The sequence below is a fragment of the Candoia aspera genome, chromosome 5, assembly GCF_035149785.1.
Source record: "Candoia aspera isolate rCanAsp1 chromosome 5, rCanAsp1.hap2, whole genome shotgun sequence".
Taxonomy (NCBI): Eukaryota; Metazoa; Chordata; class Lepidosauria; order Squamata; family Boidae; genus Candoia; species Candoia aspera.
The window spans coordinates 70,983,991-71,008,690 of NC_086157.1; the positions used below are offsets into that span (position 1 = coordinate 70,983,991).

At 35.1% G+C, this 24,700-nt stretch overlaps 1 protein-coding gene across 1 annotated transcript in view; it reads right to left on the reverse strand.

Annotated features, from left to right (window-relative positions):
• ROBO1 (roundabout guidance receptor 1) overlaps positions 1-22,807 on the reverse strand; it is a 252,082-nt gene extending 229,275 nt beyond the window's left edge. Inside the window, exon 1 of the mRNA XM_063305489.1 lies at positions 22,054-22,807. Within this exon, the coding sequence (XP_063161559.1) occupies positions 22,054-22,108 (55 nt within the window). The 5' untranslated portion in view covers positions 22,109-22,807. The remainder of the gene's footprint in view (positions 1-22,053) is intronic.
• Between the last annotated feature and the right edge of the window lie 1,893 nt (positions 22,808-24,700).

The window sequence follows — 24,700 nt, forward strand, 5'->3', positions numbered from 1 at the left end:
GAATCTCCAGTCCAGTCCAGTCTTGCTTCAAGCCGCAGCCTTGCTTCGAGTCTCCAATCCAGTCCAGACTTGTTTCAAGTCTGCAGTCTTGCCTCAAGTCTCCAGTCCAGGCCCAGCCTTGCTTCCAGTTCTCAGCCTTGCCTAGAATATCCAGTCAAGCCCAGCCTAGCCTTCACGTGCCAACCCAGTTCAGTCAGTGTTCCAGACTGCGTACTCTCACCTTAAATTCCACCCTTGCCATGTTCCCTAGAATCATCCAGTCCCACAGCTCAGGTCAGTGAATCCTGCTCTGAGGTTCTGCCACAGTGTGATTCTGCAACCTCACCTGTTCTTCTGTTGTTGCCTGGGTGGTCTTGATTGGAAACCAGTATTACTTCATTTATCACATGGATTATTTGTTGTAAATAGTTGTCTTAATAAGGGGTTGTTTTGATAATAATCCTGTCTGGCCGCCTCATAGTTGGAACAGGACATAAAGCTGTGATGTGTATTTGTTTTAGAGTTTCGTGGGTGAATTTCCTTTAAAATTGTCTTTAGGTTTTTTAAGAGATGACATAAAATTATGGAACTCCAAACAATTAACTTTAATAGATGTATCACCAGAATCTAAAGTGGCTTATCTAGGGTGGTAATAGTTTACTGGTTTAGTTGTGAAAGGTGAAAGGTCCCCTGTGCAAACACCAAGTCATGTCTGACCCTTTGGGGGGCTGCACTTTTGTGACATTTTCTTGGCAGACTATAGATCGGGGTGGTTTGCCATTGCCTTCCCCAGTCACCTTCCCCAGCAAGCTGGGTACTCATTTTACCGACCTTGGAAGGATGGAATGCTAAGTCAACCTCAGACTGGTTTAGTTAATCCACACAAAATACTTTATAAGCCATGGCTTACATGTGAACCACACTGATTGAGATTTGTTAAACAAACTATGTTTTCTAGAGTATATGAACCAACCAACAAAAGGTGCCAAGGAAGCATATTATATAGAAAATAAGAAATGGAATGAAATTTGACAGATGTTCTGTTAAAATAAATTTGGTTAATCAATCAGTGTGTTATACAAATGCATAGTGGAAAAAGTTTAAAAATTAGTATATAATTTCTTAAAAATCTAGATTTGTCTGTTTTGATATTGTAAATACCTAAAGGTCTATTTTCCCCCACAGAAATTTTTCATAAATCGGAAAAGCATAATATTGTGATGAAATCTAAGTTTAACAGTTCTGATGAATCAATCAAACCATATGAGAAATAATATTTACAAAAGCTAGAACTCTTGAACATCGAATGGTCACAATTATTAATAGCATCAGTATGAGGCCACCATATAAAAATGTACCATAATCTGAAATCATAGAGTATTAAATTAGTATTTTTTTCAAAAAAGTAATATCAGTGACATTTTTATTTTGTTTATTTATGAATTAATCCATTACAGAAGCATTCCTCAAACTAGTGCCAACTTGTTTATTAAAACCACAGTTACCAATATTCCTACCAAGTATGCCTTGGGATGCCAATATTTCTAGAGAGGACCAGGTTGGGAAAGACTGAATGCAGTGCTTGTATAATAAGAAATAGCTTCCTTTCTTCTTAGCAGAAAAACAGCAATATTAAATATTACATATATTTTTCCTTACCCTTATGTCTTCGTCATCACCATCATCTACTGCTGTTTTGAGTTAATCTATAAATCAAAGTACTTCATATGCTACATTGTTCCTAATTAAAAGCAGGACTCTGTCTTTGAAACAACACTGTAAACCTTATTTGAAGAACATTTTTCCACTGGCATGCCACAACCCACAAAAGTAGAAGGAAATCCACTGCGAGCTTTTGGGAAAGGATGAAGCATTATTACTGGCTAACTAGTACATTATGTCTGCAAATGAAGCCAGATGTTTATTCTAACATTTTATTTTATTTGCTATGCAGCCTGCTATGGGAAGTAAAGAAGTGTTGAAAATGAGCCTTTGTTCATTATATCATGCCAAACAAAAGTAAAGAACTCTGGGGGAGAGGGAAGGAGCAGAAGGGCACAGCATAATATTTGCCACAGACTAAAGACAGGATCTAGGACTTGCCTTTCCTTGTGTTTTTTTAAATCTATCCAAAAGCAGATTGATTATGTGCCATCATGTCAGTGTCGACTCTTAGCAACCACACAGATAAACCTTTAAAAGCAAACACACAAAACCAGACTCCCCTATTTATCCAAATTCTTAACACTCCAGGATCTGTAAAAACTATTTATTCAAATACTGATGATCAGGTATGTGTTTTTGTGCACAGCAAAAAGAAAAGGCACTGACCAGCTGGCTTTGAATGGTTTGTGTCTGAACTGAAACAAGCATCTCAGGTATTTTCATCTGCATATGGAGCAAAATGGGCTTTTAAAAATTTAAGATATGGGTCAAAATAGGTTGCTGTGGCCAGAAGGGGTTTGGGTAGCTGGATGCATGGTGGCAGTTGAAGAGGATGAAAATGGTTGGGAAGATGGGGGTGGGGGAGGGTCAGCTGGTAGGATATGTTGGATTGTGATAGTAGCAGTGGCAGCAACTGAGGTGGGGACAAGGGGAAAGAATGAACAGGTCAGGGTAGGTGAGATATGCCATACTGGGTCATCAGTGGCATATAAGGGGATATTAGCAAAGGACGGAACCAAATATACAGACAGGGAGGCTGGTGGGATATGTCATGTTGAAATTGGTGGAGTCATTGGCTGAGGAGAAGCATGGGAAGGTGCTGGAAAGATTGAAGAAGGTGGGCCAATACATACGCTATGTTGAAAAAGATAGGAAGAGGGGCAGCTCAGTTCAACCTTGTACTATCTGCCCCATAAAATCATTCCATGGTCCCTCAGAAATGTTCCAGATTTCTGTGCGGTTTGATTTGAAACAGTTCAGTAGAACTGCAACAACCTGCTGCCTATTTGTTTGTTTCAATTTGAAACAACATATTTTTTTCTTTTCTTTTCTGGCATTATTAATACAGTTGATTGTTATAGATTCCTTGAATTATTTTTGAAAAAGTACATAAAACTAAAACAATAGCTTTATGTTTTTCTTATGAACTAATAGTTTTTATCACTAGATTATATTTGTATGGGTATGAGTATGAAATTTTTATCTTTCAAGAAATTAGTATAATTCTTATAAGAAAAAAAGGACAATCAATGAGGCCTGATGATTGGAGAATTACAGCCCATGTTGTGTACACTGTATACTGTATATTAAATCAAACTCTCATTTCTGCACTTAATAAATTCCATAAATGTAATTGGATGAGGAGATTCTGTCAACCTGCAGAACATACCTGATTCAAAGTTAGTAGAATAGGTGTAATATTCCTATGCAGGCAGGAGCTTCTCAATTATTCCAGTAAAATTCTTACTGTTTAGTACCTAATAACTGTCACTCCGTTTCAGCAGTAAAGGGAAAGATCCCCTACTTATAATTATTCCACATTTCGAGCTTCAAAGCAATGGATGGGACAAAGAGAAAAAAAAATGCTGGTATACAGATACTTAAATAAATTAAAAGGCATCCAATGCTAAGTTGTGTTTCCGGTGGGGGTGGGAGGAGTCATTTGTAACTTATGTTGTCTAGCCAAACTGTTCCACGATACACTGAAATCCAATTAATTACATGTTGTAAGCTGTGCTGTAAATTGTACATTTGTTCCCAAAACAATTTCATATGCCACATTTTCATCATTAATTAAAAAAAATGTTTTAATGTAGTCACACTGACCCTATTTTAGAACATTTAAAATTTATATAATTTTATTCGCTATTTACATATACAAATCATACAAGAAATGGACTTGCCAAAGCTTCCGTACTTGGAGTTCTCATGTATTTAAGACAAGATCAATGATCCCATAGGTATTATTTCATCTCAGTTATCATAACTTTAAGAAAATTCTACATTTGTGTGCAGTAAAATAACTATTCAGAATTGAAGACACAGAATTTCTAATATTTACTGATACACAAGTTGATCCTTAATGCATGCATGAAATTATATACCCTACAGGAGTCTAGAAAGGTACTAAACACTAATAGATTTCAGCTTTCCTCTTAATTCTCATGTTCCTCTTTGCCAATTCTCATTCCTACAGTCATGCACAAGGCTTTATATTAGCTTCTTCTTCCTAGGCAGGAAGACAAGAGTTGTCATTTTCCAAAGCCCAGTAGCTCTCTCTTTCAAACTGTATATGAAACTATTTTATTAATCTCTTAAGGAAACAACTACCAACCATCCTAGATATTATCATATAATTTCATTTAATACCATTATACCTCAACTTTCCTGCAGAAGCAGATGCATGACACTCCCTCTTCAATTTTTTTCCCCACAACAAACTTGTGAGATAGATTGGGCTGAGACAGGATGACTAGCCAAAAAAATCAGTGAGTGTTTTCACTGAGGCTGAACTTGAACCAGGATCTCCCCAATCCTAGCCCAACATTTTAATTACTATACCAACTTCATTATGAAAAGAAATGGCCAGCCATCAAGCAATACATGTGTGTGTCTGAATAATCTTAAAACATAATTAAAACAAAATGCATTCACAGGTCAGTATTGGGGGGTAGTTTCTTGCCGTTGCTAATGTGTAAGCTATTTTAATCAAAATAGCTTGCAGTGTCTTCCCATATAAATCCATGAGAGGCTGTGGTTTTATTCTTACTGCTAGCAAAAGCCCTACTAATTGCACCAGCAAGCATGGTATTATGACAAAAAAGACCTATTCTTCAGAGTAGCTGAACCCTGGAATGGAAAAGAAATAAGGAACAATGTATCAAAGCAGTCAAATACGATTTGACATGGGGGTTGGGAAATAAAAGAATAGCTGACTTCAAAAGAGTATTTCTCTATAAAAAGGTAACACTAGGGCAAAACATTGTAATTTTTAAATCATGCCAGTAAAAGTAGAAATTTATTATAATGTAATTCGCCTTGACTGAATGCACATCATTTGATTAACAACTGCATAACAGCCCTTACTCTTATTATTCCATTCACCCATTAAAACTCAAATATCTGAGTTCTTAAAGAGTTATTAAACTATGTTGCACAACTATAAAGGTAAAACACAAAAACCCTACATTTTTCCCAATGCCATTTAAATGCATTCAATTACTGTGACAGCTCCCTAATGTTAAGATTATATTTTCAACGAATAAACAAAGTTCCTTTAGACTTTAAGCATTAAATAATCCAATAACCAATATTCAAATGTTTGAAATACGCATGCATTCTTTTATCCAATTGGTAAAAGCACCTGCATAGTTGTAACAGTTGTTACAGAGTATGGTCACCTCATATTTTAACATATTTCAATTTCTATCAGTATCAGATTGTGCAAATACAATTGATAAAAGAAAGTTATTTTAGCATTGTAATTTGTAATTGTATTCAGGACAACCTCCTTCAGAAAGCCTACCATTATGTTGAGTAGCATTAAATCATAGTATTTTTTCCATGTATTTTTAAACTTAACTCATCTTATTAAATGCTGCAGTCATATTTAGTTTTATTACTATCATAACAATATCATGACATCTGCATTGTGATGTAATACAGAAAATGTTTTTAAATGCATCCAAACTATCTTTAACCCCCAACACATAACCCTAACAAATTGTCTGTTTCCAAACATGCACAATTAATGGGAAGCAAAGACTGCATCCAGAATCATTCTTCCATTTACAATGCCAAGTAAGATTGGCATTGTACCATTCCTATGTATTTATCTGAACTATAAGATTTCCTCTTTTAAACTAGTTTGCACATATGTTGTCATTTCAAATTTGAACACTGTGATAACTTTCCAGAACTGTTAGTTTATAACTTTAAAAGTGCTATAAAATCAAAATAGAGAGATTTAAGTAAGGCAATATAAATAACTAATTATTTTGTGGTCTATATGGTACTACTTCTTCCAAGAATCCTGCAAAATCAATCAAACCGTCAAAAAACAAATCAATAAAAGCAAAGTACAGCGATACAGTACCTTAAAAAATGAAAACAAAAATTATTCAGTAGTAGCCTACTTGCAAATAAGTGAATGAACATGCTGTAAATTGGTTTTCTAAAATAAGACAGCATTGGAACCTGCTGTATTTTATTCAGGAGTGTGTTGCATAATTGGGGTGTCATTACTTGTAAGGTCTGATTCCATTACTGTGGGCAAGACCTACAGGTGCAACCAGTTAAGTTTAACACATTTTAACAAGTGTTAAAATTTGGCAAAAAGGTCTTTAAGATACTTAAATCCTCAAAAAAGGTATTGATTTAAATCAAATTGTCATTGATAACTTTCCATCTGTTTCTAAACAGACCAATGGATCACTAAAGTATGGGAATTTACAACTCAGTAAATACTTTAGAAATTGTCAGTAGTGTAATTTTAAATTCGATTTTCACATTTATTCAAAAACACAATTTCAAGCTTGAGGTACAGCAGCAGTACATTTAAAACATCCACTTCATTCTTCCTTTCCACTCCACCTCTGCCCCTCCATTCCTATGTAAGCTTCCCCCCCCCCCCTCAACTAACTTCTGTTAAAGTGGGAGAAGTATTAAAATACTTTCTTCTCTTACCATATGACCTGGCCAGAAAGATTGTGTTAATCTCTCCTGTCATTAGTTAGAAGATTACTAGGCAGTCTGATGGATGGTACAGAGGGCATGGTAACTGACCAAACAGAAAATAGGAAGTTGCTCTTTCTCTCAAACCTCAAGCCACATCTTGACTGAACCAACATAGACTCATACAAACATCATCTAGTATCTCAAAAAGACAATTACAAGGCTTACACTGACATTTAAATAATGTCACACATTCAAAATAACCAGATCACCACTTTCTCTATAAATCTGCCACTCCCTTAATCCAATATTCACTACAGGATATATAGAAGACTGAAATCAGATATGGCTACTGACAAACTCCTAAGCTCCATTTCATAGTGTTACTTGGTAATGAGAACTATTCCATGCTCCCACCTTAGGCTATGTCATCAAATTTACTATTCTTTCCTAAACATGCAATGTCACTATGGATATATTCAGCAAGAGGGAACTAACTGGCAGTTTCCAAAAGATCAGGTTAGCTAAAGCAAGAATAGCTTTAATTTATTATATCATTCCTGTTTTCTTCTCCTCTGACTTGGCAATTTTTAGCATATGCAAGCAATTTGTACATAAAGTTCACAGTTCCTTCTGTCCCCAGTAGATCATTCTGTCCTCTATGACTAGAGACTAAGATAACACTTCTTGGCTGGGTATATATGAGATGGAGAAAAGTGCATTGTGCAGACTGGCTGGTGACTTGTCTGCTTTGCCACCAGCAACGTACCTCACCCCATCCCAAATGGAAGCTAAGAAAACACCCATGACTTGGCCAAGGTAGATGATACAAGAGAGGGAAGATGGGCTGCAAAGTATGGTTGATTGCTGTTCCTTTGAGTGTCCCTTAATTTGTACAGTTGGTTTCTTAACTATACACAATGATCTGAACAGTGCAAGCCTATATCATATATTCATGTCATTGGAAAAAAATATTTTTGGCCATGAAATCCAAACAGCACCAGTATGACTATTCAGCCTCCACTTTAAAACTGTCTTCCTATGGACAAAATACACCTCCTGGTGTATTTCTGACTCAGCTGTCCTTTCCCACTCAACTTGCTGTTTGGGGCTGTTATAGATATTCACTCACACTTTGTCCAAATGGTCCTCTTCATAGAAAATACATTTATATAATCATTGAGGAAAAATAATTCCTTAAATGCTATCTAAATGCAAACACATATATTTGCATTTGACTATTACCTTTCAAAGAATAAAATTTTGCTAGGAGGCACAAATGCTATATAGATAGTCCACAGATAACAAAAGTAATTGGGACCAGAATTTCTGTTACTAAATGATGTGGTCATAAAGTACAACATGACGTTGCTGCACTGCTTTGAGACAGAAATTCCGGCACTTGCGGTTTCTGTCTTTAAGCAAATCCCATGCCAACTTTAAGCAAGGATATCACATGGTCACCATTTGTGACCTCCTGCCAGCTTCCCCACTGACTTTGCCTGTAGGAAGCCAGCAAAGAAGGTCACGAACAGCAATCACCATGACTGCAGGATGCTGCAATGTCATAATTGCAAACCAGGTGCCAAGCGCCTGGATTGCGATCACATGACTGCAAGGACACTGAGACCAACACAGGTACAAGGACCAGTCATAACTAACACTCATTTAGCTCTGTCGTAAGTTCAAAGGCTGACTGAACAAGTGGTTGTTAAATGAGAACCGTCTGTAATTTAGGACAATATCGACAAAAGGGCTCACCAAATGTAAATATATCATTTAATTAATTCATAGCAATTGTCCTAATACTGTTGAAATTCATGTTTTATTTTATTACTCTGGGGAACTCTATTATGAATATTCATCTAAGAAATTGAATGACACTGCTAACACTTGCTTCTGGAAACTCCACATCATAAACTGTATGGTAACACTTTCAGGTTTTAAACTGCTGAAGAAGGATTGGTATTAATTACTGTTTTAGCATTTAGAATCATTTTAGATAATGTATCTCAGGACTGGATTTAAGTAAGACTTTTTAAATATGCTTTGATATCTTTTTATAATGTATTTTGGTTCTTATGTTGTTTTAATTGCCGTAAGCTACCCAAGAGTCATGTATTTGAGAAGAGCAGCTACATAAATCCAAATAACAACTAATTAAGAATACATTTCACATGAAAAAAAATCTCATTCATTTACAACAAAAATGTAAACTCAAACCAAAAAAAAAAAACAAATTTTACAAGGAAAAATGTTCATGTGTTTTATTGATTTAATAAGAAATATTAAAAGTGCTTTCCTTCATCACTGAGGTATTCATGTAGTCTATTAGCTTTATGTGTAATTTTATTCTTTCTATATAATTTCAAGAAATCAAATTCAAAAAGCAAAAACAGACATATAAAATTTACAGTTCACCCTTTGTATTCCTTGGTGCTACGGAATACAAAGTCATTTTAAATGTGGATCTCCTAAATAACTTTTTTTAAAAAAAGATCTAAATGTGACAATTATATTTTCAATGATTTTTTTTTCTATGTGAAATTTAAGGAAGTGAATAGTGTCAACTCTATTTCAAGACTGCCTAATTTTCACCTTTCTCTCATTACACATATAATGGAGGGAAGAAAACAAGAGTTTCTTTGTTTGTGTACATTAGCTCAAAGCTGTAAAAGTCGTTCAGTGGAACTTTACTATGTTTTCACCTTTCTTTGCTTGTAACAACATTCTAGTCTCTAAAATTACATGGAGTGCAGCCAGACTAAGGTAATCACCCTTCACTCTTGATTCATGAGCTTGGAGAAACAGCTTTCTTTGTATTACTCTAGCAGCAAAGAGGTAGTTTCCTCAATTTATTACTTTTCTTCTCTAAAAAATAAATCTCGTAAAGAAAAAAAAATCTTATATATACACACACACACACACACACACACACACACACATCCATACACACACACACACATCCTGAAACCTAAAAGTGTATGTAGCTTGTCCTAACTGAAATTCCCATTTTTATAGATACTTTCTATCAAAAACACAAAATGACATTAGTATTAAGCAAAAAAACACTGCTATCAGTTAAGAATCGCTTTAGTAAAGAAATACAAACATCTAATCTAAATATGAAATACATTTTAATACATTTTAGATTTCTAACCCATTGTTAATATATGGTACTACTTCCTCCATTTTTATTCTCACAAGAGATCTAGTTGGGCTGAAAGACAGTGACATGCTCAAAACCTTCTAGTCATTTTCCCAGCTAGATATGGATTTGAACATTTACAGAATGAGAATAAAAAGTTTATGCCAGTTCACTATCAATTTACTTGGAAACAACATTATCTCTAGAATTTTCCCCAACAAATAAAATCTTTGCCTCTTGGGTTTTATATCTATTTTCTATTTATTTCTTGATTTGTGATACTATAATGTATATGCTTTTTAAAATTTTGATTTTATTGTAAACTGCCCAGAGTCCCCCTTTTGGGAGAGGTGGGCAGTAATAGAAATTTGAAAAACAAATAAATAAATAAATAAAATCTGTATATTCACACAATGAAGTTGGAGCACTCTTTAAAATGAGATAGTATCAATAAATTGTCTTTAAAAAAGTTTCCCTTTGTCACAGTATGGCATGGGACATAAAAACAAAAAGGGGAAACTGAACAATTGTTAGCAATTCTCTGACTAACCTCCTTTTTGTACTAAAGTATTTCTTAAAAACAGGATAGTAATCCATATTCACCTTAACTATATTGAAGTTATATTCAACACAAGTGCATTGAGACAGAACCATTTCATTTTTATTTCAAAGCATTATTTGTCCATAAGAATTTTAGCTGTCTGCATGATCATAATCATTTTCCAGAATCTTTTCTCAATTTTAGTATCATTAAAAACAGTATTTTTCAAAATAGAACTGGGTTCTGGTTCAAGGAACTGAATTGTATTACTTCTGAAGTAATGACGAGACACTACACTGTAATATGAATATCACAAGTTATCAGTAATGTCATTTTGTTTTTAGCATTTACATGAAATAAAATAGATCTTCAGAGAGGATATAATTAATATATTGATGACCTGCCATTTTTTTTCTCCATCAAAATTAGATAAAACAATGGAATGCTTCCACTTTTAAAGATGGCCTGGATAAGACCTAATAAACAGACAGTCCAAAATAGTATTCTTCCAATTTTGGATGACATTACATGTTACCTCAAAGTTCAGGTCAGAGCAATATGCTCGGAGATTCAATGGCCTCTGGGGAGTGCAGTGGCTCACATCTAATCTGTAATGTCTCTGAATAAAGAGAGTCTGCGTTGGCCTACTATTCAATGTCTTGATAACTTCAAGATTAGGATAATATAATGTACAGTACAAGGGGCTGCCTCTAAAAAAGAAATTTATAATGATGTAGAGTTACATTTTATACTTATATTAGCAATACAGATTTTGTGAAGTCCCATTCTGACCACCAGTCTCAAATGTATTTCAAAGATGTGTTCACGTGACACATTTATCTAACATTAACCAAACCAGTAAGAGTTATTCAATCAATCCATTTTTCTGGGTTAAGTGCTGGCAACTTCTTAGAAAGTCCTGAACATCTGAATTCAAGTGATCTATCTTGACTGACAAGTAGGTATTTATTTCTTGCTATGTTGTGTTATTAACTGTTGCTAGCTGCCAAGAATCACTAAGATGAGTTGAGAGGCCATATATATTTTTCTATTTCTCTCTCTCTCTCTCATATCTTAAACAACCACCAGTCTCCATATATTTCCACCTATCAAACCATGTCAGCTAGAATGGGCATGGTTCAGTTCCCATCTATTATTAGTATCATCTTATGGGACATAGGAAGCATGTCTTCTTGATGATGGTTCCTGTCCTGTGGAATGATATCTCCCCAGAGATTTGATCCACTCTGCTGAGCCTTTGTAAAATGCTTAAGACATGGTTATTCTCCCAGGCCCTGAGCTAAAATGGTGGGTTGAGCCCCTTGTATTGATTATTGTCTTTGGGGGTCTTGTTGTGGTTAGCTGTCTTCTTTTTCCTCTTGATATATTGTTTTCTTTTACTTTTTATCCATAAGCCACCCAGATTCAAGATTCAGTGTTTACTTTTATTTCTAGGGTGCATTCAGGTATAAAAATTGGTCAATACACCAACTTTTCAAGCTGTATTTATTTTGCTGAACCAAGCAAAGTGAATCTAAACAACAATTTCCCTTGAGCCTATAAAACAACCCATAACAGCTGCTCCCCCTGGAATGGAGTTCTTCAATAATTAAGATGTGAATAAACAACTGTCTGTTTTAAGGTTATACTTCTTACAAGATATATTACTATAAAAAGTATTAAATAAACTATAACATAACTTAGGAAAAAACATGTTAAATCCTTACGAAAGCTGAAAGTGTGACTTGTTAAACTAAAGTATATGTTCATATTAACAAGATGTACAATTGTGATTTCTGAAAATAAGGTTTTATTCAGTGACTATTATCCCTTGCAGTGTTTGTTTATTACTTGTAAGTATGCAGCCTTTCAATCAGTCTAGTTGTTTAATAATTTTGTGTGACTTTCATGCTTCTTTTCTTATGTGCAAAATCATCTCCATCTTTTTTAAATATTGTTCACAGCATCTATATTTTAACTATGGTAGAGGTCTGAAACACCCAGTTTTGTCCTAGAAAATTAAATCTGTTAATCAACATAAAATATCCTCCAGCTACACATAAACTAAATATTATTTGAGAGAAAACCAAAAATGAGTATACCTCTTTACTTTACTTTCAACCTTCATCCATAAATTATCAGCTTTAATACAAAAACATTGACCCCAGATACCTTCTAATACTAAATATGTAAGTACAGATAATACTGGATACATATGCCTGAACACTAACTCTTACTTAAAAAAAAAAATACATTGTGCCTCACCCCATCCCTGCAAAATATATTTCCACTTACAGAGACCTCTATTTAAAATTTTCTTTATTGTAGCTTTTCAAAAGTGGGATGGTGAATTATTACTTTGAGGCTTTTGCAGCAAGCTTTAACAAGTATAGCACAGAAGACTAGTTACAGCAGATGTCTGGGTGGAGTAGACAAACCTCAGAAATGCTGTATGTTCAGCCAGAAGTTAATATTTGTGCCAACATCCTCATCATATGCCCATCAGATCCATTCTTAAAGAGCAACAACACATGCCATGTTCAATTCTCAGAAAAGAAACTGTATCGAACAGATTCTGCATTTAATTGGCAGGCATAAAACAAACAATCATGAATTTGATGTTGTTTGCAAGTCAAACTAGTCAAGTAATGAATTTTGTGAAGATGCAATGAAATGGCTGAGTTAAAAAGTTGGCTTGTATACATGGTGATAAATGAAGCTGCTGTGTGGGATGTTTTATTAATATGGAAATAACTTCTCATATAATGTTCTTTTCTAAGTCTTGCTTTATTTATTATGGTGATACAAATCATATAAACAAACCATTAGTGAATAATGGGCATATACAGTACAGCCTAAATGCACTAAAACTTTTTTTTTAAAGAAACTGAAAACTCGTGATAGGTTTATCCTATAAATCTGTAATGCCAATTAATATCTCCATCTACTAATGGGGATATACGTCTTACTTTTTCTAAATTTTAACACAAGAACAAAAAAAGCATATTTATGTAATGTCGAGAAATTTCGTTTTTCTTCATGTCAGTTGAATTGGTTCAGTCTCTTTCAACAACAAAGTATGTGCTTCATTAGGAAATTTTGAAGAGCACACTGTGGAAGGCCCAGGATTGGAGCATGATATTAGTAAAACATGGTCAAAGAATAAGTTTAGACTGAATGAGTTTAAATCTCCAGAACTATGTGAATTACATCCTAGACTACTGAAGGAACTAGCCAAACCTTGATATCTGAGAAATTCTGGAACTGTATGGCATGACAATTAAGTGAATATGCAGCTGTTTGAAAATCATACTCCTGAGTTCTCATCAATAGTCCATCATCAATATTGAATAGAATGCCTCAAGGTTTTGTTCTGGGGCCTGCCTTCAACATTTTAATTAATTAACTGGTGAATAAGGAGAAGGAAAGCCTCCCAAATACCGATTACATAAAATTGCTTGGGACACCCAAAACCCTGAAAGACATATATAAGTCAGAAAAATCCTGATGGCATCGGTAATAGCAAATCAAAACTTAAACAAATGCAAAGTTCTTCACTTAGAAAACAAAAAGTGTGTACTAGGTCCACACTTTAAGGAGGATTATTAAAAACTGGTTCAGTTTCAAAAACTGAAAAACCGGCTTCCTGCACTGAAGCACAGTTAAGACTTGATGACCCAAATAATTCCCTCCAATTCTCTAATTATCAGATTTTCTGAAGAATGAAAGTGAATATTTATCTCAAACATTCTGAGGAATAAATCATTAATGTATATTCAACGGTAGCATAAAATAATACATGCCATTAAAAAAAAAAGATGGTGCCTGGCAACTGCCTGGACAAGCCCCTGCAGTTTTCTTGGCAAGATTTTGGAAGTGCTTTGCCACTGCCTCCTTCCTAGCGCTAAGAAAGAATGACTGGACCAAGGTCACCCAGCTGGCTTCATTCCTAAGGCGGGCCTAGAACTCACAGTCTTCTGGCTTTTAGCCTTGTGCTTTAACCATTAAATCAAACTGGCTCTCATTTAAATAGTAGGCATATAGAATTTAATGCATTTGTTAGCATGATTAGGAACAGCAAAGGAAGATTTTTAGTAAATTGTGAACAGGATTGTAATTTTTAAATTAAGTAAACTTTAGTCTATTATATAAATAAAGTATTTACATAAAACTCTGACCTATGATTTAATATTGTGAAAGTAACTTGCAGTAAACCTTATACTGATGCATCTCCCTACCCATCCAGGAAAGAGGGCAGAAGATTTGAGTCGTTTGTTCAAGTTTGAATATGAGAACAGTCTATGACTAAACTTAACTAGATTTTGTTAAAATGTGTAAATTTCAAAAGGTAACTTGTGAAGTTGGTTTGTTTCAAGAACCCAAAGGCTAGATTTACAACATGTTTGGATTCAGATTCATTGCTTAAGTTGTGTTAATCAAAAGAAAAAGGAAATCAAGAAAGGGGAAGCGGGAATGAAGCAGCCTCTGGCATACTGTGACATTCTTTTAACTGTAAATCACTTTATGCCAAATAATATCTTCTTGATTAAGGTTCTTTCAACATCCCAAACCCCAAATATTTATTTCATACAAGCATATGATCTTGCTTACAACATTTTTTTTTTTTTTTATGAGGCTCAGTTCTTACACTGGCAGAAACACTGGAAAAGGCCTTTGCATTCTTTAGTATTCTACAAACAGCTGATAAAGACAGGGTTGCACCAACCTTTGAATAGGTAATATTAGACTGTCTCATTGCAATTTCTATTTTTTTTTCCTTCCATCATTATATTTTGGTTTCATAGATGTTTAATTTTATTAAATGTATCTATATATTGCTCTGGGTACATATTAGTTGTAAAAGCATTCTATGTTTTCTAAAAACAAAAACACTATAGAATGAACAAACAGTGGCGTGCCTAAACTGTGATTAGGCAACCCTAACCTAATTCTTAAACCAAATTAAATAATTTAAGATTTCATAAAATTCTTTGATTAAAAAAAATAAATAAAAAATAAAAATCCTTACCCAAGGCTCCGTTCCCTCCCTCCTGCTGAAAGCTTGGCAAAAAACAGAAGTACAATTATATCACCATTGTAATTGCATGCTAATGGAAAAAAAGAAGAGCATGTTCATTTCAACTTAATTTTAATTTAGAATAAATGTGAATGTTCCTCATACTCCTTAATACTAGGCAGCAGAATGAAATTCAGAATGAGCACCATGTTATGTTTCTGCTACTCAGCTTTTTTCTTTGCAACTTCTCAAGGGAACGGAGGAATGAATATGGATCAGCAGCATAATTTGGATATATCTGTTGTCTCATTTACATTTAAATTCCTTTCCCAACAGAATATAATATATACATACGTACATACATACACACACACACATATATATATATATATATATATAAAGCTATAGATTAAAGACTGACTAATTACAGAAGTACTAATATATAGTACTTCTGGCATCTGCCATTTTGATACATTTAACTATATTTATTCCTTTATCAATTTAGGATACTAACAGCTTTAACAGACAGATCATAAGTTTGCCTCAGAATTCCAACAGTAGTAAATTCCCTTCTACACTTTGAAGTGATTTTTACCCTCTAATCAAGGTTTTTGCCTAGTTGGAAAAAAGCACACACAGCAGATATCCACCTTGTAATGAAGAAATAACAGTCCACATTAATATATTACAGATTACAAAACTTTGGTGTCTTTCAGTTTCAGTAAAGTCACTGTTGAAAGCAGTATGGGAAGGATTTGCCCATGAACTAAAGAAACAGATCTTAAACATACATGAGTACAACAGAAACATTCTGCCACTGATATTACTAACATTAGTTCATTTCCCAGTGGGCTGTTCTTCAAAATTGAAAGGGGAAAAATTGCCCATGTTTTTACTTCATATAAACTCAATCTTAGGCCCAAAATAACTGAGAAAGCATTCAAAAATACCTGACTAGCATATTTTATTGTAATATTGATAACTTTCATGAACTCCAAGAGCTGAACACTTAATGTTTTATACTGACATATTATTTTCATATGATTCTGACATGCCTCCTAAAGGTAGAGGGGTGAAACTGATATATGTGGATATTAATACCAAATTATTGTAGCATCAAAGCAAACAGTAATTTAGTATTAACATTATCCACTTATACTCGATACAAAGCTTGCTGCTATATAATTGCCACTGAATTATGAAACAGTGCCTGTCCTCTGTAATCACATCCCCCCAAAATCCATACAGCTACCACTCTAAAAACCTTTCAGGAAGGCCTTGAAGACCTGGCTGTTTTCTCAGGTGTTGGGTATGGTGGATGGGACTCCCGTTTGTAAAGTTTTATGCTTGCTTTATTTTTTGGGACTGCTCTCATGTGATTTTGTAGTTGTTGTTTGTTTTGTTTTGTTTTTTTGCTGCTTTTATGTTACTCTATTATTACAAGCTGCCCAGAGTTGGTTAGAGTTGGGCAGCAACCAAAGAGAATGATTAAATCAATTTGATTATATGTTTTGATACTCCATTTAAAGCATCAGAATAAAATCACAAGAAATTGATTATGGAATATCTGGCAGTAGTTTAAGGATACTGAACTTTACAGTTGAAGGACACGAATCAGTTTTACACAGGTGGACCCTGCTCAAAGATGGCTAACTAACACAATAATCCATGAGGTGGGACAAATGAAAAAAAATGAGTGACACAGCATCCTGATGCAAAATCTATCCATTTTCACCTTGCATAATGACATCACTTTCATGCACATAAAGGGCAGAAGTTATACATCATTCTGATGAAACCATCAGATTCTGCAGATGTGTTTGATAACAAAATAGCCTTAAGGTCACTATCATATAGAGTTTTTCTTCCATGCTGGCAAGTACATCTTAACAGGAAACACATCATTACTACTCACACACAGAGTTAAAAAAAATGTTTATATTGCAACTGGTTGGTATATACATAGGTAGAAAAATCATATGCTGCCTTAAACAACAATACACATTTCAAATTTCTCTGGAGGAATAATATTTATATATAATATATTTCTCTACTCTATAAGTTTTACCCCAGATCAGGGTAAAATACCATGGTGTAAAGATGTGGAAGCAGGTGTTAGTCTCCATAAAGCAAAGCCAACTTTTGATTTATTGGGTGCGTACGGAAGACCACAGCAGGTGTAGGAGCTTAACCAAGATGATATGTTTCACAGTGAAGTTACACAAGTTGAAACAAAAGAGACAAAACAGATGTATAAATAGACTACCATATTGTCCCAGCATGAAGAATTATACAACAAGCACCCAAAGTTACTGTACTAAGCTACAGTTTTATACATCACAGTTGACTCAGGGTGATTTACAGTTATCTCACTGGTAGTTAAAAGGTGTGTTGTTTTTGATTATCCAAGTATTCCTTTCTAATGTAAATGTGAAAAATAGAAAGTTACAATACAAATTGTATAAGCACTTCTCAACAGTGTAGTCACATAAAAATGAAGTATTCATCTTACTAACAGAACCATCACAAAATAAACACAGAGACACACACACACACACACACAATAGGCAGGAATAGTTACATTTTGAACTCAGAATATGATTATGTAGCAATGGTTAAGTCTGGATATGATTACTAGTACTTAACCACTAAAAAGCACCATGCATAAAACAGTTGCTCTTTGAAGCAAATGAACGTTGTAAACAATTTATATTTTAACATTGTTACTTAATGACACATTGGAAAAATCAAGGTTTCTTTTACTTTATTTAGAACCTAATTAGCTATGTTTATGTGTCTGCTACTGTAATTTACTTACATCCAGAAAAACTTCTATCCTCATTCTTGAGTGAAAATAATACAATCAGAATCATGATTCAATTAAATTACAAAAATGGAGATATTACAATTATTTTTCCTTCCACCAATCTGGTATAAAGAAGCAGCTGAAGAGCTTTAGGGTACATTTTTATGCATATTTCCCCAGTCATGACCCCACAATGTTCAAATGGAGCTTTTCTCATACAGAAAAGTGTGCACACAGTCTTAATTATATTAAAAGTTTAAATATTAGCATTTGAATCATTAAACAAAAACCATACTTGGGTCCTCAGTAGCATTTTACACATGGACAAGCATGGATAAGAACAGTGTCTTTTAGGTTTTGGTAGTATGTATGTATGTGTGTGTGTGTGTGTATTCATAATATATAAAATAAAAATACAACAAACTGATGAAAACTAACTTTTTAAAAAGTTTGTATTTAGTTTACTGTGCTTCTCCAACTTTTTTAAACTACTTCGTACATGAGCCAAGATTTTATCATGATCCTTACTGATTTGCATTCTTTGCTGGGACAATAAAGCTGTGTAACTAGCAAACACATCCCAATCAAAACTTTGACCTGGGACAATTAAGGACAAAAAAGTGTTATATGAAAATAAGTTGAAAAAAATGCTTACAGCAACAAAAAAAAGTTAACACTTTTAAATTTGTGAGCTACCTTTAAATTTCTCTACTGAAAGATTTTTTTTATTATTACAAATAGAACAGAACAGAAGAGTGAAAACATTAAAAGTAACTAGTGCTAACTACAAGAATTATCAAGGATAATTATCAGTCACAGATTTTTAATTGGCAGGAATATTTAAATTTGCAGACCTGTGTTAACTGTAATACAATATTTAAGCACTTTGTTTTTTCTATATAAACAACACTTTGTTAAATATAATATGTTAAGGCAGAGATCTCAAACTGGGTCACAAGCCGAGGCAGTTTTGTGCAACACACACGGACAAACATTTTGGAAAAAAAAGCAGGTGCATGCAGACAAAAGTATGTCAAAACTTGCTCTAGTGTTTGCTTCACTAACTGCAGAAGACACACCAAGTGGTTGTGGTACCACAGAGTTTGAGAATCCATGTGATACACAGTATAGGTTAAAACTATAATTATTAAAAGTCAGTGTATATCATTGGCCAATTCTAATTCCAATGAAATTTACTCATAGAGTTACACAAATATGCTTATCATAAAATATTCAGAATCTCATGTTAAAGATACTGACAGAGACCAATGCTGTTAAATAAGTTTCTATTATTACTTCTCTACATAATATTTTAAATCAATAACCCTTTGTCTTATATCACCAAACCTGACATTTCTCAGCTTGGTCCTAGGCAATATTATAGATTGAAGCAAATGATAAAAATACATGAATATATTGCTTGAAAATCTATGTAGAGTTGGTTTTATCAAGATATTCTACAAACACTCCCCTCTTCCACTTTCTGGATACAATTCTCACTAGGGATAAATTTCACTAACTTCCAGTACTATGTACTAGATGGCACTACAGCTTATGGTTTTCTCTCCATGAATTATTACCAAATACATATTGGGTTAAAATTATATCACAATTTGACCCAAAGATTTTTCACTATCATCTAATTTTATCCATAACAAATATAAACCAGAAATGAAAATTTAAGAAATGGTAAATTACCCAGCTTTTAGATCGTTGGCATTTACTATAAGGGAATTACAGGACAAATAAACTTTTCAATTATCTCAAGGTTAGGAAAGTTCATAGCTTACCAGTAATTTTAATCTATACATCACTCTGTATTTTAAAACATAAAAACAAAAAGCAAGTGTCACCATATCTCATAAAATTACTATAAAGGAGGATTAAAAAGCTGGAAAGCTTTTCAAAATGAAGTAACTATGCCACATTGGTACAAGACTATGTTGTCTTTACAATAAAACTTTCCAATGCTGATAAACTCTGTTTTATAAAATAAAAATGATTAATCACCAGTAATATTCATATTTCTTTCATGATACTTTTTTATTCTTAACAATATTTGATCTGTAATTCACATAAGAACAAACTTGGAAAAAGGCAAATAAAAACTGATCACAAAGATACTTGACTATAATTTGAAGCTGCCACATCTGAATCAGAGCTAAACCAGTCTACTTCTTCTCAAGGACTGTGATTTATATCCAACCTTCTGGTAAAGAGCATTCCATAAAATAATGGAAATTCCCTAAGCCACATTACTCAAGAATTTAAGGGGGAAAAAAAAGCATTCAGATTCAACTAATCACCTGTCCTGTTCTTACCAAGCAGTAGCCAGCTGCCCTACTGAACAGTAACTCTGTCCTGTGGGTTATTTCCCATTGAGCACATAAGAAGTGGTTTATTTTCCTCTCCAGTCTGTTCTCATATCACCTCTGATCAAGATAATAGCTTTCATGGGATTGTAACAATTTTTTCTGGTCAAACTGAACAATTTAACACATGTGTCAGGCTGCCAGAGAGATGCAGAAAATCCATGGTTATTTTTCAGGTAATGGTGAGGTTCAATATTCTGAATATTCATACTAGGCCACTTTATATATTCCTTTAAAGTTATTGCACACCGACATGTGAATATGGCAAATTTGCACCCAGGCTAAAATTGCTTAAAAGAAGACTCTTCAGGGTGGATAAAGTGAGATTATCAAATAATAGGCTTTAAGTCCAAACATAATATTAATGTACACATGGGATAAATAGGCTGTGAGTATTTATACTATGTACAAATAGTATAAATAGGCTGTGAGATGGTTTCGATCCCCAGCATCCTTTCTTTAGAAATCCCATTTTTTCAAGTGATGGTAACTCACAATCAAACTGTTGTAGGCCTGAACTGTTCATTTACCTGGTGGTAAACTAAATTAATGTAATTAAACTTGCATCCATATAAACATCCATATAAATATAGTGAGGTCCCTTATTTTCATCAATGTCAATAAATCTGTTGCTTCCCTCCAGCAAATTAACACATACAATTAATAAAGGTTTTTTTTTTTAAAAAAATGGCTTCCAACATCTAGCTTTTTTCCTTCCCCCCACCTTAAAATCTCTGAATCTAATATACAGCTACTTTACATCCTACAAACAGGAAAAAAAATGTAAGTTCTTTATACCTGCTTTAATTACAGCTTTTGCACTCATAAAACTGTGCCTTCACTGATCAGAGTGGCTGATGTAAGCAGGATGGACTTATGTTTGTGTGGGAGGAGAAGAATAACAGTTTATGCTACAGGATACACACTAACTTTTTATTCCCATGCAGAAAGATGCCATAAGTGTGTTTTATACTACTGCATAAATTCCTATAATGGAAGGCCTGACTGAATATATACAGGATAGGTCAGTAGCACCACAATCCTCAAGACCTCAGCATTCAAAAAGAAGGCCCAGAACATAGCGAACCTCTTAGGTATTTATTTCGTATGCAGACTGGGGTGCCCGGTGCAAAGGCATCTACAAACCAGTTCTCCAGTACCAACTGCCTGCCTTTACTTCCAAACATGGGTGAAAACCAGACCATATGCCTATCCATGGGGGTTGGGTAGATGAGAAGGAAAGAAGATACTTATACCAGAGACTGAAAGTTATCTGCATCAGGAAAAAGTGGGAAGGTGGGGGAGAATTGAAGTTGCATAGATCAGACAACATTGTTGTTAAAACTTTCAAATGCTCACTACTGGACAACCTGAAGATTACAATGAAGTGCTTTTACAATTTTTCCATTGTTTCCAAAGTCAAACACTTGGATCAATTTCTATTCACAATCTTAGTACGAATCAGAAGGGTTTTATGTTGCCTTAGTTTCTGCTCTGAATTGGAAGCCGGCAGGAGAAAACTGAGAATCTTTCTACAATACTAAAAAAGAAGCATATAGGGAGCGCGGTTACCTGAAGAGAGACATATCAAGCCAAAGAGATAGACATGAACAAACTCTGCAAACATTGTCTCCAGGTGGAGCCTTTCGATAGTCTCATGCCAAACGGGAAAGCTGATAGAAGACGGGGACAGGGAAGCCTTTTCCAAAAGCCTCCAACACTTCCAAATTTGTAAATCCAATATTAGCTTAATATAAGCAGCAGCAGCGTCCTAAATCATTCAGAAGTTGATGGAAGAGAACCGTCCAGGCTACTCAGCTGGAGCTTCTATGGTCAGAACCGCGAAGAAGAGTTCAGCAGCCCAAAGCTTTGTTTTCCTACTGCCCCAGGGTATCCCAAAGGGGCTTCCCTGGCCACGCTGCGGGACCATCCGACAGCAAGCGAAACACAAAAGCTTCGCTGTTGCTCCCCTTGTTCCGCCGTGAGAAAGGAAAGCCGCTCGGGTCTTGGACAGGACGCTTAGAAAATGGGTAGCGGAGACGGGTCCGCGGGAACGGCCGCTACTGGCGAAAACTTGCTTGCAGTGCCGCTGGGCAAGCCACGGCAGAAAGAAGTGGCGATGCAGTCGTTGCCCGAGCAGGAGCAGGAGCAGTCGCGGTGGGTCCCATCACTGGAGGCAAAGAGCCGGGACCGCGAAACAAAGCGGCTTCGTAGCGGCCGCAACGATGGGGCTGGTCCTCGAGCCCGCCACCATTGAGGTCCAGCCGTTCGTTCGAGCAAAGCCTCTGTCCAGGAGTCTCCTCCTTGTTCCCCAACCGAAGATGGACACAAAAGCGAGAGACAGCCCAGACAAAACTTCCAAGGGCCGCCGCCTTTCCCTCCTCCTCCCCCTCCTCCTCCTCCTCCTCCTCAAGCCAGCCCCTGGCAGAGAAAGAATGTAGTTCCACACCGCCACTCTGAGGGGCCTGGTGGAAACCTTTCTAACCCTGAAGTTTCTAGCATCACGTTAAGGCATGCGGTGAAGCGCACACTGGTTTCTGCCTTGCTGCTGCAGGTCTAATTCTGCTTCGGGACACCTTAAAGGAACCGTACTTCCCTAACTGTAGCGAAATACATTAAAACAGACTTTGAATGATGCAGTATTTCTCTCCTTCCTTTTATTACAAAGTGTTCTATTAGCCACCTAACCGGAAGACAGAGGGTTAAAAACTCCCCCCCCCCCCGTAATTGGATAACAAAGGGCTACGTGTGGGGATACCTCGACTGGCTCGGAAGAAACCATTTCTTTTGTGCTATCACTTCCCCGGTGCTGCAAATGGAAAATCCCAGTGTAGGACTTCAAAAATCCCGCCCGGGTAGAAGTTGTAACCCTTTATTTACTTTTCAAAGTTGAATTTGAACTCTCCCCCCGCCCCCCCAGTGATAGGGAGCAATATCGCGATCTGAACAAATGTAGAGCAAGAAGAGGAAGACCTCCACTATCATGGTAGTTTAGACGACCTGAAGTGTTATAAGAGGTAGAGGTGTATATTGTGATGAAACCAAAAGTTTCATATTGCAGTACAAACAGTGCAATCATAGAAACATTTACTCAGAAATTCCCCTGGAAGCTTAATACGTTATTAGATGTTAATACACAAGTCAATGAGTCTAATATTGCTGGTGGCAATTTTTTCACTAGTGATTTCCAACTCTTCAAGCATTGTCTAAAAATGGTTCTGCAAATATGCAGTGATGAAAATGGACTTTATGTTGCCACAATGTTTGTGGGTAGCACTAAAAATCACTAATGAGAAAATAGCTAATATCACAAGTCTAGCTGTCGCTATACTAAAAAACAGAATGGCTTCATTCCACAGAGAAAACCAAAACCAAAACAGAAAACCTGTTATGCCCTTATAAGGATTTGAAACGATCAGTCAAATCTGAAGCAAATTACAGTTGGCTATGTATTGAGATTGACTGCTACTAAAATTACAAGTTTTCATTATTGCAAAAGACTACTCATACAACTTAATCTACTGTAAGTCAGATTTGAAGCTATGATACAAGATTGCTGAACAGCACTCTTTTCCATCAGCAGTATTTATGGGGTGAATGATAATGGATTATGGTTTAATTACATGCATGTTTATTCATATGTAAATGATGATGGGTTAGCCTCCTTAAATTAAATTCATAATTAATTGTAATTTTCTAAAAAGTTAAAAAAAAACCACTTGATTATTTTCAATCCTAATTGTAAATCCACTTTGGATCCCATTGTGCTCCTTATAGACACTACTTCTCCCACAATTTCTTACAAAATTACATTTCTCAGTGTTCCTGGTAGCTGGAAAGCTACCTAAACAGTCTTCCATGCATCAGGAAATATAGAAGAGACTATTAGAAAAGTTGGTGAGTAAGTAGGTATGAGACAATGTTATATGTTTCTTTTCTGGTTCATATTAAACCTGGGCTGGAAAAAAAAAAAATGAGGTTGCAATGCTTGTCATGAACTAGAGATGAACATTTTTGAGTTGAGGTTCATATTTTACACACAAGAATTTCAGGGCCTGTAATATCGTATGAAAATTGGAAAAAAATCCACTTAACTCAGGAAACACAAGTGAATATTGCTCTCCAATTGTGATGAACGATGATTCCCTAAATTCTCAGCCTATTCTGGAGACTATAGAGTTGTATCACCAGGTTTTATAGGCAACTGAGCACATTTAGG